This window comes from Cydia pomonella, chromosome 14 (assembly GCF_033807575.1).
Source record: "Cydia pomonella isolate Wapato2018A chromosome 14, ilCydPomo1, whole genome shotgun sequence".
NCBI lineage: Eukaryota > Metazoa > Arthropoda > Insecta > Lepidoptera > Tortricidae > Cydia > Cydia pomonella.
The window spans coordinates 12830383-12842405 of NC_084716.1; the positions used below are offsets into that span (position 1 = coordinate 12830383).

Below are 12023 nucleotides of genomic sequence, written 5' to 3' on the forward strand. Positions count from 1 at the left end.
CCAGCGTGCACACCAGCACCATGATGTCGCGCAGCATCAGGAGCAGCACACGTAACACTAGAACCCGGCTGCACTGACCTCGACGGTGACGAGCGACACGAGCGTGGCGACCAGGCCGGGCGCGCGCGCCACGCACTCGCCCGCGCGGTCGCCCAGCGACGTCAGCGCGTACACGCACTCCAGCGTGCACACCAGCACCATGATGTCGCGCAGCATCAGGAGCAGCACACGTAACACTAGAACCCGGCTGCACTGACCTCGACGGTGACGAGCGACACGAGCGTGGCGACCAGGCCGGGCGCGCGCGCCACGCACTCGCCCGCGCGGTCGCCCAGCGACGTCAGCGCGTACACGCACTCCAGCGTGCACACCAGCACCATGATGTCGCGCAGCATCAGGAGCAGCACACGTAACACTAGAACCCGGCTGCACTGACCTCGACGGTGACGAGCGACACGAGCGTGGCGACCAGGCCGGGCGCGCGCGCCACGCACTCGCCCGCGCGGTCGCCCAGCGACGTCAGCGCGTACACGCACTCCAGCGTACACACCAGCACCATGATGTCGCGCAGCATCAGGAGCAGCACACGTAACACTAGAACCCGGCTGCACTGACCTCGACGGTGACGAGCGACACGAGCGTGGCGACCAGGCCGGGCGCGCGCGCCACGCACTCGCCCGCGCGGTCGCCCAGCGACGTCAGCGCGCACACGCACTCCAGCGTGCACACCAGCACCATGATGTCGCGCAGCATCAGGAGCAGCACACGTAACACTAGAACCCGGCTGCACTGACCTCGACGGTGACGAGCGACACGAGCGTGGCGACCAGGCCGGGCGCGCGCGCCACGCACTCGCCCGCGCGGTCGCCCAGCGACGTCAGCGCGCACACGCACTCCAGCGTGCACACCAGCACCATGATGTCGCGCAGCATCAGGAGCAGCACACGTAACACTAGAACCCGGCTGCACTGACCTCGACGGTGACGAGCGACACGAGCGTGGCGACCAGGCCGGGCGCGCGCGCCACGCACTCGCCCGCGCGGTCGCCCAGCGACGTCAGCGCGTACACGCACTCCAGCGTGCACACCAGCACCATGATGTCGCGCAGCATCAGGAGCAGCACACGTAACACTAGAACCCGGCTGCACTGACCTCGACGGTGACGAGCGACACGAGCGTGGCGACCAGGCCGGGCGCGCGCGCCACGCACTCGCCCGCGCGGTCGCCCAGCGACGTCAGCGCGTACACGCACTCCAGCGTGCACACCAGCACCATGATGTCGCGCAGCATCAGGAGCAGCACACGTAACACTAGAACCCGGCTGCACTGACCTCGACGGTGACGAGCGACACGAGCGTGGCGACCAGGCCGGGCGCGCGCGCCACGCACTCGCCCGCGCGGTCGCCCAGCGACGTCAGCGCGTACACGCACTCCAGCGTGCACACCAGCACCATGATGTCGCGCAGCATCAGGAGCAGCACACGTAACACTAGAACCCGGCTGCACTGACCTCGACGGTGACGAGCGACACGAGCGTGGCGACCAGGCCGGGCGCGCGCGCCACGCACTCGCCCGCGCGGTCGCCCAGCGACGTCAGCGCGTACACGCACTCCAGCGTGCACACCAGCACCATGATGTCGCGCAGCATCAGGAGCAGCACACGTAACACTAGAACCCGGCTGCACTGACCTCGACGGTGACGAGCGACACGAGCGTGGCGACCAGGCCGGGCGCGCGCGCCACGCACTCGCCCGCGCGGTCGCCCAGCGACGTCAGCGCGTACACGCACTCCAGCGTGCACACCAGCACCATGATGTCGCGCAGCATCAGGAGCAGCACACGTAACACTAGAACCCGGCTGCACTGACTTCGACGGTGACGAGCGACACGAGCGTGGCGACCAGGCCGGGCGCGCGCGCCACGCACTCGCCCGCGCGGTCGCCCAGCGACGTCAGCGCGTACACGCACTCCAGCGTGCACACCAGCACCATGATGTCGCGCAGCATCAGGAGCAGCACACGTAACACTAGAACCCGGCTGCACTGACCTCGACGGTGACGAGCGACACGAGCGTGGCGACCAGGCCGGGCGCGCGCGCCACGCACTCGCCCGCGCGGTCGCCCAGCGACGTCAGCGCGTACACGCACTCCAGCGTGCACACCAGCACCATGATGTCGCGCAGCGTCAGCAGGGAACACACGTCGTGGTACACCTGCTCAAAATTATCTCATATTTATTCTAGAATAACTAAATTTAACATATTTAAAAACCTGTAAAAAATTATAATTGCGTCATCTAATGAGTCAAACTAAATAGTCAAACCAAGCTCCTTAGCTTCCCTTAGCTACCCTCAGTACACGGCGTCATAATGTAAGAGAAGCGTAAGTGTATCGTAATACGCGCGTAGAGCGGGAGCGCTACGAGCACGTACATGGTCAAACAAGTCCGCAAACGAAGCATTGTTGCAGCGAATCGTATGAGAATACGCTTCGTGTGCTGAGGGCCTACAACGACAAACCAACATAAACGACATTTTTTTTTATAATGGCACCACGACACTTTGGCTAAGCGATGTATGTGCTGGGTTAGCTTAGACATACTCGCGCTGATGTATCTTTAATCCTAAACATAAAACAGAAAATAAAACACTACCCTACCATAAGAATATTGACATAATATAACATGATACATTATGAGGTGGAAATACCGTAAAATATCATTTTTTTAAATAAAATACTTTGACACTCGTTAGCCATATACTTACTTTACTCTAAGCCTAAGTCTCCAAAGATGTGAGTAAAGTGTCTTTATTCACTTCATTAAAGTGTCTCTTTATCATAGTTATTTTTTGTGTAGTTTGACATTTAGTGACTGTATACATCTCTAATAAAGTACATATTATTTCATCGATTCCATATTTAAAATTGTATTTTGTAATTTTTATTGATTCTAAAAAATTTACATGTCCCCCCTGCCCCTGCACCCCTGCCTGCGTGTCCCTGTGGCCTATTTGCTGAATAAATGTTTGATATTTGATATTCATTCTAAAACAACTTGTTCAGCATTTCTAATGCTGCACACAGTCTCTTTAATACGGACATTGTATACCAGTACATGGGATAGTCAAATATCAAATATTATACTTGACAAAGTGGGGTTATCATATTACCACGAAACAATGTTAGATCTTACCTTAGCCTCCAAAGATCTGAGTAAAGCGTCTTCATTTGCTTCATTCTGAGCCAACTTATTAAGCAATTCTAACGCTGCCAGGACTCTAGCACGATCGTTGGACACCAGTGCCGATTGAATTGTGGAGAGAATGTGACGAGAGATGAGACAGGTAGCTGGGTCCTGTAGGATTTATTATCGTACATGAGTAAAGAAAATAAGTGTGGTTAAATTTTAATTACAAATATCTCATATTTTTCATTTAGGGGTTCTAAACTCAGCCCAGCGCTCGACGCGGTGTGCAGCAGTACGCGAAGTGCGGCCATCGTGAAAGCTACTCACACTGTTAGTGCTTGAAAGAGTATACCTAGGCTCTCCGAAACATGTCGCGCAAGTGGGATGAAAAATACCATTAATTAACTGAATGACAACAGTTTAAATTCGAGTATACCTACGTACCTTTATAATGAGTTCAGTTGAGATATTCCCAAGCGCGTCCAAGCCCGACTGCCGGAGACTGCCCACCCAGCAATTGGCACACAGCAGCAGGAACCTGATGAGCGTCGTGTTCTTCGCCAGGTACTGAACGTTTTCCTCGTGGAACGATAGCGAGCGGACTATGGAAGCTATTTGGAGGACGCGTTGCGTGTATACGCAGGAGGCTCCACCTGGGAGCTCCGGGGCGAACAGCTGTTCGTCTTCTGAGGGCTCTGTTACCCAGTCCTCGTGTTGTTCCTGTGAAAAAGAATTAATTTATTCTAGTTTAGTAAGTTTGTGTAAGACACTATTGGCAATACAACAATGCCTACAGAAAGCTGTTAGGACCTAAAAAATGCTGTTGGGCTTATGAGATGGTTAAAGTCAATCAGAATGGAATTTTGAATCTGAATACGTGCCCGTGTAGACGTGCCTTGGCCGAGGCGGCGCGTGCGTTTTGTGCGTGAGGAAGTTGCCTCGCGGGTATGCTCGCTCGGTGTGGACCCGGCTATTACGAGCATATACAATGCAACAGGGCAATGATAAATCAACTTAAACACTATTAACAGGCTGTCAAAGGCCTATTCAAAGCCGAATAATAGACCTGTGCTGTGAGCTATGAGAACTTGGGTTTACCCACAAGCTTGGTATAGGTATATTGTTACCTCCTCCATAATTTCCTTAATCAACTCCTCTCCCCCGCATTCATTCATGAGACAGTCCGTCAGCGTGTTCTGGGCCGCTAAAGCCTGCACCATCAACTCCGGCTGGTCGCCAGTAAGCTGTGAGAACTTGGTTTCGTCGGCGAGCTCTTTGGCGCCGCCGCCGCCGGCGCGGAGCTGCCAGAACTCGTGCGGGTAGCGCCCGCGGGCCTCGAAGTAGGAGCGACCGATTGTGTCCCGGAGACTTCCTGCAGGCGACGATGAACAAGAAATGGTAGTAAAAACGTATCGACATAATGCTTTTAGAAGAATATGTGTAGGAGACAGCACATTTTTTTTTTTTTTTGAGTGCATTTAAAAATTAATAACAGGGTAAATAAAAGAGTACTTACCATAGTAGATTAAAGGGTACTTACCATACTAAGTACCCTTTAATGTACCCTGTATATAAAGGTTAAAGCAACATCATATTTTTGTTTTGCTTTTTCCTATGCTTTGATGAATCTTCCTTTTAAGCATCATTACTGTATCATCAATTTATGCTAATGTCGAGTTTATAGATGTACTACTATACATTACGATACAAGTGCGAAAAATAGGAAATTCGCAACCAGGGACGATAGATGAACGATTTGCGAATTGCCTATTTGCACATGTATCGTACATAATTTTACAGTACATATGGCCCTTTAAATTTTCGACATAGTCTCATAAAGTGCTAGTTATCACACTAGTGCGGTAAAGTAGCACCATATGTGACCGCTGCCGGCAAAACGTCCCACTTTGTCGCATGTCATAAGGACGCCAGGCCAGACAAAGTGGGACATTTTGCCGGCCGCGGTCACACATGTACTGTAAATACACATAACCACAGTACTTACCATGATTATAAACACCAGCATGAGCTAATAAGAAGTCCAATATATGCGGAGTGCTGCCCAAAGGCATCCTGTTAGAATGGTCCGCAGCAAGCACTGTGCACACATTGACAGCAAAGTCCTGCTCATTAGGCATGGGTGACAGGAGAGACAGGGCGAGGCGTTCTGAAGGCCCTGCCACGCGGGTTTGTACTGCGCGGATCGGCTCGCCGGATGCTGTGGACAATATTACGTGAAAACTGGGGAAAGTCACTTTAAGTGCATTAGAAAAGTAATGCAGCATTCAGGAATACAACATTTGGCCATAAAGCAGGTGGTTTGTCTAATCTAATTAACTTAAGGTGGTTCGATTTTCATACAAAAAACAATCGCTATTTATTAATTAATTACACAATATTATTACATAAATAGTTGCGCATCTATCTACTTTCGAATATTCATTTGCGCTAAATTAATAGAAAAACTTTGTTTCATACAGAAATCATGCAATAATCAACGTTATATTTTTATAAATTTTACTCATGTGTGTGTGACAAATGTCGTGTACAAATACATTGCGGCGTTGCCACTCCATGCTTCGGACGGCCATCGGCGCGACGTTGCGATGTTTGACGCGTTTTTAGCTGACTCTGTCGACACTGACACTCAGTGTGACCAGGCGTACGATAATTGTCGTACATGTACGATAATTTGGGCCCCGGTATGACATAATGTTCCAAAGAGCATTATCGTACACTAAAGTACTATAATTTCAGCCCTTGGATGATGCCACCTTAAAAGTCTAGTAATTTGAAGCAAAATATGACACTTTCTCTCAGAAATAGGCTAAAATTAGTATATTTTGGGTGTTCGGCTCCTTGGTGTAAGTTTAAAGTTTAAAATGTCTCAATTTCCTGTATACCGTTTGAGTCTATCCCAAAAATACACAAACATAAACAGATTTTTTGCGCAATTTAGACGAAAATTGTCTTTTTTTTATTATTAATTGGAAATTTAAGCTTATTTTTTACATTTTTAGGGGCTGCCTTTTTGATTGGCGTACGATATTTTTTTCAACGGTACAATAATATTGACACTCAAGTACGATAATTCTCTTCCGCTCGCCTGGCAACACTGCTGAAACTTGACAGGACCTGGGGGCCTACCGCGAAAACCTAAATTCGCAAATTGCGGGGATCTTTCTCTTTTACTCTCACTAAGACGTAATTAGAGTGACAGAGAAAAATGCCCGAAATTGACGAATTTCGATTTTCCCGGTAGCCGCCCTGGTGCTTGACGTACTTGATAGAAAACAACGCTGCCGCATGTTCTGAATTGTGATTTTATGTGTTTTTGGATTGAAAATGATAGCGACGTCTAAATCAAGTTACAAAAATCATCGATATTCTGGTCCGCGAAAAACCAGGAAAAGTGTAAGTGTAATTGGAGTCTACAAAAATGACCAATTCATAGAAAATATGACCTAGAAACTAGTTAATTTTTATAAAACTCAATTTTGCCCGAGATTGTACTTAGGCGAATACCTAAGGGAGCTAAGTGGCTAATATATGACTCCAACATGATATGGACATTTACATCATAACTATTATACCTAGTTGGTTACTAAGTTCTGTTACTCGATTTCTTTCTTTCTTCCTAGCGTTGTCCCAGCATATTGCCACGGCTCAATGGAGCCTGGGGTCCGCTTTGACAACTAATCCCAAGATTTGGCGTAGGCACTAGTTTTTACGAAAGCCACTGCCATCTGACCTTCCAACCCAGAGGATAAAACTAAGCCTTGTTGGGATTAGTCCAGTTTCCTCACGATGTTTTCCTTCACCGAAAAGCGACTGGTAAATATCAAATGATATCTGTTCTGAAGTTCTGTTACTCGATTTGCAACCTCTTTATTTCCGTTAAAATAAATGCTACCGATAAAATAAAAAATGACATAATGTGGTGGATTTGTGAGCTATAATTATATACCACACATAACGCTTATCTCGTCGTATCTATAATGAATTGGGGCCTAAAAGAGAATCGTATTCCAATTTTTTGAAACGCTTGTATTACTTTCTATATTAACTAAAAGTTGCCTTAAAATTCAGCTTTTATACTAAAAACGGCTTTAAATATGTTAAATTAACAAAATATATTTTGACAGATGCTTTCGCGCCCAAAACGCTCTTTGAAAATTGTGTGACGTCACAGTTTATGGTTTGACACATAACTACATACACACGTAGAAGGTACGAACTGTCAACTGATATTTGTCATTTGTTGTTAATCGCCTAACTGTCAACACTGTCAATCCGAGAGTTGTGACGTCATCAGAATCTTCAATGACGTTTCGAGTTTGGTCACGTGACGTGTGCCAAAAGATATTTTAAATTCAATATTTACAAAAATATGGTCATTACAGGTCCCCTAAAAGTAGTTTAACATGTTCTTATAATCCAAAAGAATTTATTGGGATACAATTATGCCCTAAGATTTGTAGATGGAAACAACCCTATTGCGTTGCACAAATGTGGGCACCCGCCAAACATGATTTTGGGTGTGTCATACTCAGGGCTAACACAGATTCATTTCTGTGAAAAAGGTGTGAAAACCGGAAACTGGAAACCGTTCTCGAACCAATAGTGAAGCCCTTAAGCCACACCCTATTTCAAAACCAGCCATGGATCTTTGAACAGGACTCAGCTCCTGCACATAAGGCAAAAACAACTCAAGCCTGGTTTCGAAGGAACAAAATTGATTTTATTGCCCACGAAGACTGGCCGTCCTCCAGCCCGGACCTTACCCCCTGGATTATGCCATATGGCAGGTTATTGAGGAGAAAGCCTGTGCTAAACCCCACACAAATCTTAACTCCCTCAAGCGGGCCATAGTTAAGACAGTGACGGAATTAGACATGACAATCGTGCGTGCCGCTATTGATGACTGGCCTCGTCGTTTGAGGGCCTGTGTCAAAGCCAGAGGAGGCGATTTTGAATGACATTGTCATATGTAATTCCTGATTTTGTGTACTTCATTTTAATATATACTTTATTAAACTTTCGTTGGTATATTTTATGTAGATAAAGATTATTGCAGTAACAGAATTTAATAACCAACTAGGTAGAAAACAATGCAATACATAAACACATAAATTGGATATGATGTGATCCGTTGAATGAAATTGACAATAAATAAAATAAATAAATAATTTTCTATCCCTAGGCATTGTGTGAAACTTCTAGTTGTGTCAAAATATCGGGAAATCAATAATATAAACAAACATGGTAAATATCTCATTTCTTTTTATAATGGTTCTAATAGAAGGCCATGCAATTTTGTAACTCACTGTAATTTAATTAAATGTATCGTAAAAAAAAGGTTTTAATTCTACTGTAAAATAGTACCTACTTTTTAAAGGCTGGGCAGTAAGGGAAAACAGCGTTTTTTTTTTTTAAAAATACCGGAAAATCTGACTTACAAATTTGGACTTTCTTAGGTTCATTCTACTTAGAATCTTCTCCACCCTAGCATTAAAAAAATATATCCTAAAATATCCATACCATTACGTCACATTTTAGTGTGAAAGAAATTTTAGTGTAAAACTAAAATTTCAATACAAATTTTCGGGTTGGTTATGCTAGTGATTCCGAGTTGGAAGAACCCAAAAATATCATGATGTGTGAGAATCAGATTTTTAATATTTTTATGGAAAAACGCTCATATTTCTCATAAAATAATTTAATAATAATAGGTACTTGATAATACTGATAAAAAAAAATATTTAATGAGTCTCGAACCCACATCCTCTTGCATGTATTTCCACGTACATACCGCAACGCTATTGAAGCCTACTCACGGTGTGCCAAATTGTCTACTACAAGGATCCCAGTAAGACTGTTTGAATGTGTGAGTGATAGTTAGAAATAGAGTCAAGAAACATTCTGTCGACATTAAGGGGTAGTTTTTGTACAATGAAGTGTTCAATGTTTGTTTTAATAGTTCAATATTTATTTAAAGAGTGCGCTAAACATAATTTACAGTATAGAAATACCAAAGACTACTCCACAAAAAAATTAAAACTCAAAATTTGCAATTGTGGCGCCATCTAGTGAGGTTTAAGCTTTGGGTAACCTAGTCGAACCACCTTAATCTAATTGCGCCGACTCGAAAAGAACAAAGTGAAGGAGTTATAAGCGTCATATTTTCATAGAAATTTGACATTAATGATGACAATGCAACTCTTTGTCATGCAAACTTAGCTGGGTTGGACTTAAATAGTCTAGTCTACATATTTTCATTTTTGTAGTGGGTGCCCAAGCCCAATGTTAAATGAAACTTGCTTAAACTATAGTGTCCCATGGTCCTAATACTAGAACAAATTACCTCCAATTATTAAATCAATATTTAATGGAACAGAGTTGCTTTTGTTGGAATGGAACATTCCATTTTAAAACTAAACCATTCCAATTCTATTTTTGAATGCCTTTTTTTTATATACTGGATCTCTAGAAGTTGATAAATAAATAAATATAATAAATATTTGGGGATAATCTTACACATAGACCTAGCTTTAAACTAAGCAAAGCTTGTACTATGGGTACTAGGCGACGTTACGACGGTTGTTGGTTAATGACTAGTTTAACATATTTTAAAAACAAAGTATGTTACCAGAATAGTATTGTCCTCCTCCATGTGGTGTCCGTGGTGGATCTCTGCCCCTCCCCCGGGTGGTTCTGAGGTCTTCATCCAAGTCATTGTCATCATCTCTGCTCGGAGGGCCTTTAGCTTTCTCGTATCTGGTACAAACACAATGTTTAACAAATCTATCTATAAGTAAGACATTGTTAGAAACTTAGGTAAGGGTGGTATTCCATCTGTCCAATTTCTATATTGAATATTTGAACAAATTTCTTTGAAGGAGGCCCATTCCACTTATCCAATATCTTGGTTCAAGTTTTTATACAATAATACAGAATTCTTTATTTTTCTAAGTTACATGGTAAGTATAACCTAAGGGATGGAGCCTCCCTGTAAGGGAAAAATAGCTTGTGTTGGGAGCCTTCGCTCTTCCTTAGGTAACATGAGATAAGTATAGAGCTATATAATTCAAGTTATTAATGATATAATATTTGCATAATATAAGTCTACATTTTACAGTACCTAGTATTATACTATACTATTTGCATAGCCATTTTGAATTAAATCTCATTATTACATGATCAACTTTCTGTGTTTCTAGTTAATTTGATAAAGTCACCCAAATTCTTTGATGAAATGCACATTGGACAAAGAAATTGGAAAGATGGAATACCACCCTAAGTCGAGTATAACAAATGAAACTAGTAAGATTGCTAGATAATGGTAATTTCTATTTAAAACCATTTTTTTTAATGTGTTGTGTAATAAATATTACAAAGATAATATTGACAAGCATTTATAATAAATAATAAAATATAAATTCATATGTAGAAGTAATATTGATATGATAACTAGGATTGAAATATGATGTAAGAAATGAATTAATATTTTTTTAATATCATACTCAGCAAGTTTTCTGTCAAATTTATAGAGAAAAAACATTTAGATAAATGACTTACTTCTCTAGATACATCCCATATATTCTTCTCAGCAATGTAGAGCCATTGATGCAAGGGTGTGGCAATCGCAGTGGACGCAGAAATGAATCCCACAAATCATACAAATGTACCTGTCAATTACAAACAATTTCAAACTAAGAATGTGACTGTCAGTACAAAACTACGACAATACAATAACAAGTACAATTAACAAGCCACTAAAACATTGAATCAAATTAATAAAATATACAGGCTGTGATTTACTTATTCTTATGGCAAAGGTTACAGCATAAACAATTGAAGAAAGAGAGAAAGAAAGAAAATACATTTATTTAACAACACAACACATTACATTTTGGAAAAGACATACAGTGTTAAAAACATTGGACACTAAAATAGGATCCCCACTCAGCATAATGCTACGGAAATTCGTGGCGCTGCTTTTCAGTGGGAACCTGACTTAAGACTATGATAGTGACGGCACATACACCAACAACACAAACAAACAGACAGAAAAAAAGGAAATTGAAGTGAAATATAACAAAAATTACCTTACTTATACCGCCTCTTTGTTGTACCAGTGTATAGAAGAGATATAAGTCTATATCAATGCCATTTACTGAAGGAGTCTTAAATGGTATGCTGGAAAATATAAAAATAGGTTACAATTATTTTCATTACAATACGTACAAAAATATAGCAACAAATTTAAGATTTTTTTATGTTATAATTACCATTGCCACGGTCATTAATGTATTCTTATTAGTGAGCTAACGACAGAAGCATCATGCCAAACTATAACATGAATACATAATATAAACAAACGATTCTCAATAAACACTCACCCCTTGCTATCGTTGAATTGCTTTAGTTCCTTGAGAAATGCCTCCTTATCTTTAAGATACGTGCTGGATTTCGTATTTATTTGTGGTTTAGACATTTTTGGTCTAAGAATAGCGGTACACGGATAACTTTATATTTTAATACTAACACTTAGTTTATAGCAATTATAGTAATTATACTACGGTAAACGATAAATGTGTCACATAGTAAGTAAAATCATCAAAAATTGCTAGAAATTAATTCAAAGTACAAGAAAAATCTAAAACTCGGGGCAAGCAAAAATACCCGTTCGTTCAGAGCGTTTGACAGAATAGTTAGGGTGGGTGTACACAAGCAACAATAAATATAGCATCACCGCCAAAGATCACCGCTAATAGCATCGCTGTCTCGAATCATACCGTCGCGTGTTACTTCGTGGTCGCGTGGGATTTGTTTAA

At 42.9% G+C, this 12023-nt stretch overlaps 1 protein-coding gene across 1 annotated transcript in view; it reads right to left on the reverse strand.

Annotated features, from left to right (window-relative positions):
• Window positions 1-11713, reverse strand: part of LOC133524990 (AT-rich interactive domain-containing protein 2) — a 61512-nt gene extending 49799 nt beyond the window's left edge. Inside the window, exons 1-9 of the mRNA XM_061861170.1 lie at window positions 11589-11713; window positions 11295-11385; window positions 10765-10874; window positions 9836-9963; window positions 5192-5404; window positions 4314-4558; window positions 3631-3906; window positions 3193-3354; window positions 2048-2212 (exon numbers count right to left, since the gene is read on the reverse strand). Coding sequence (XP_061717154.1) covers window positions 2048-2212; window positions 3193-3354; window positions 3631-3906; window positions 4314-4558; window positions 5192-5404; window positions 9836-9963; window positions 10765-10874; window positions 11295-11385; window positions 11589-11683 — 1485 coding nt within the window. The 5' untranslated portion in view covers window positions 11684-11713. The remainder of the gene's footprint in view (window positions 1-2047; window positions 2213-3192; window positions 3355-3630; window positions 3907-4313; window positions 4559-5191; window positions 5405-9835; window positions 9964-10764; window positions 10875-11294; window positions 11386-11588) is intronic.
• Between the last annotated feature and the right edge of the window lie 310 nt (window positions 11714-12023).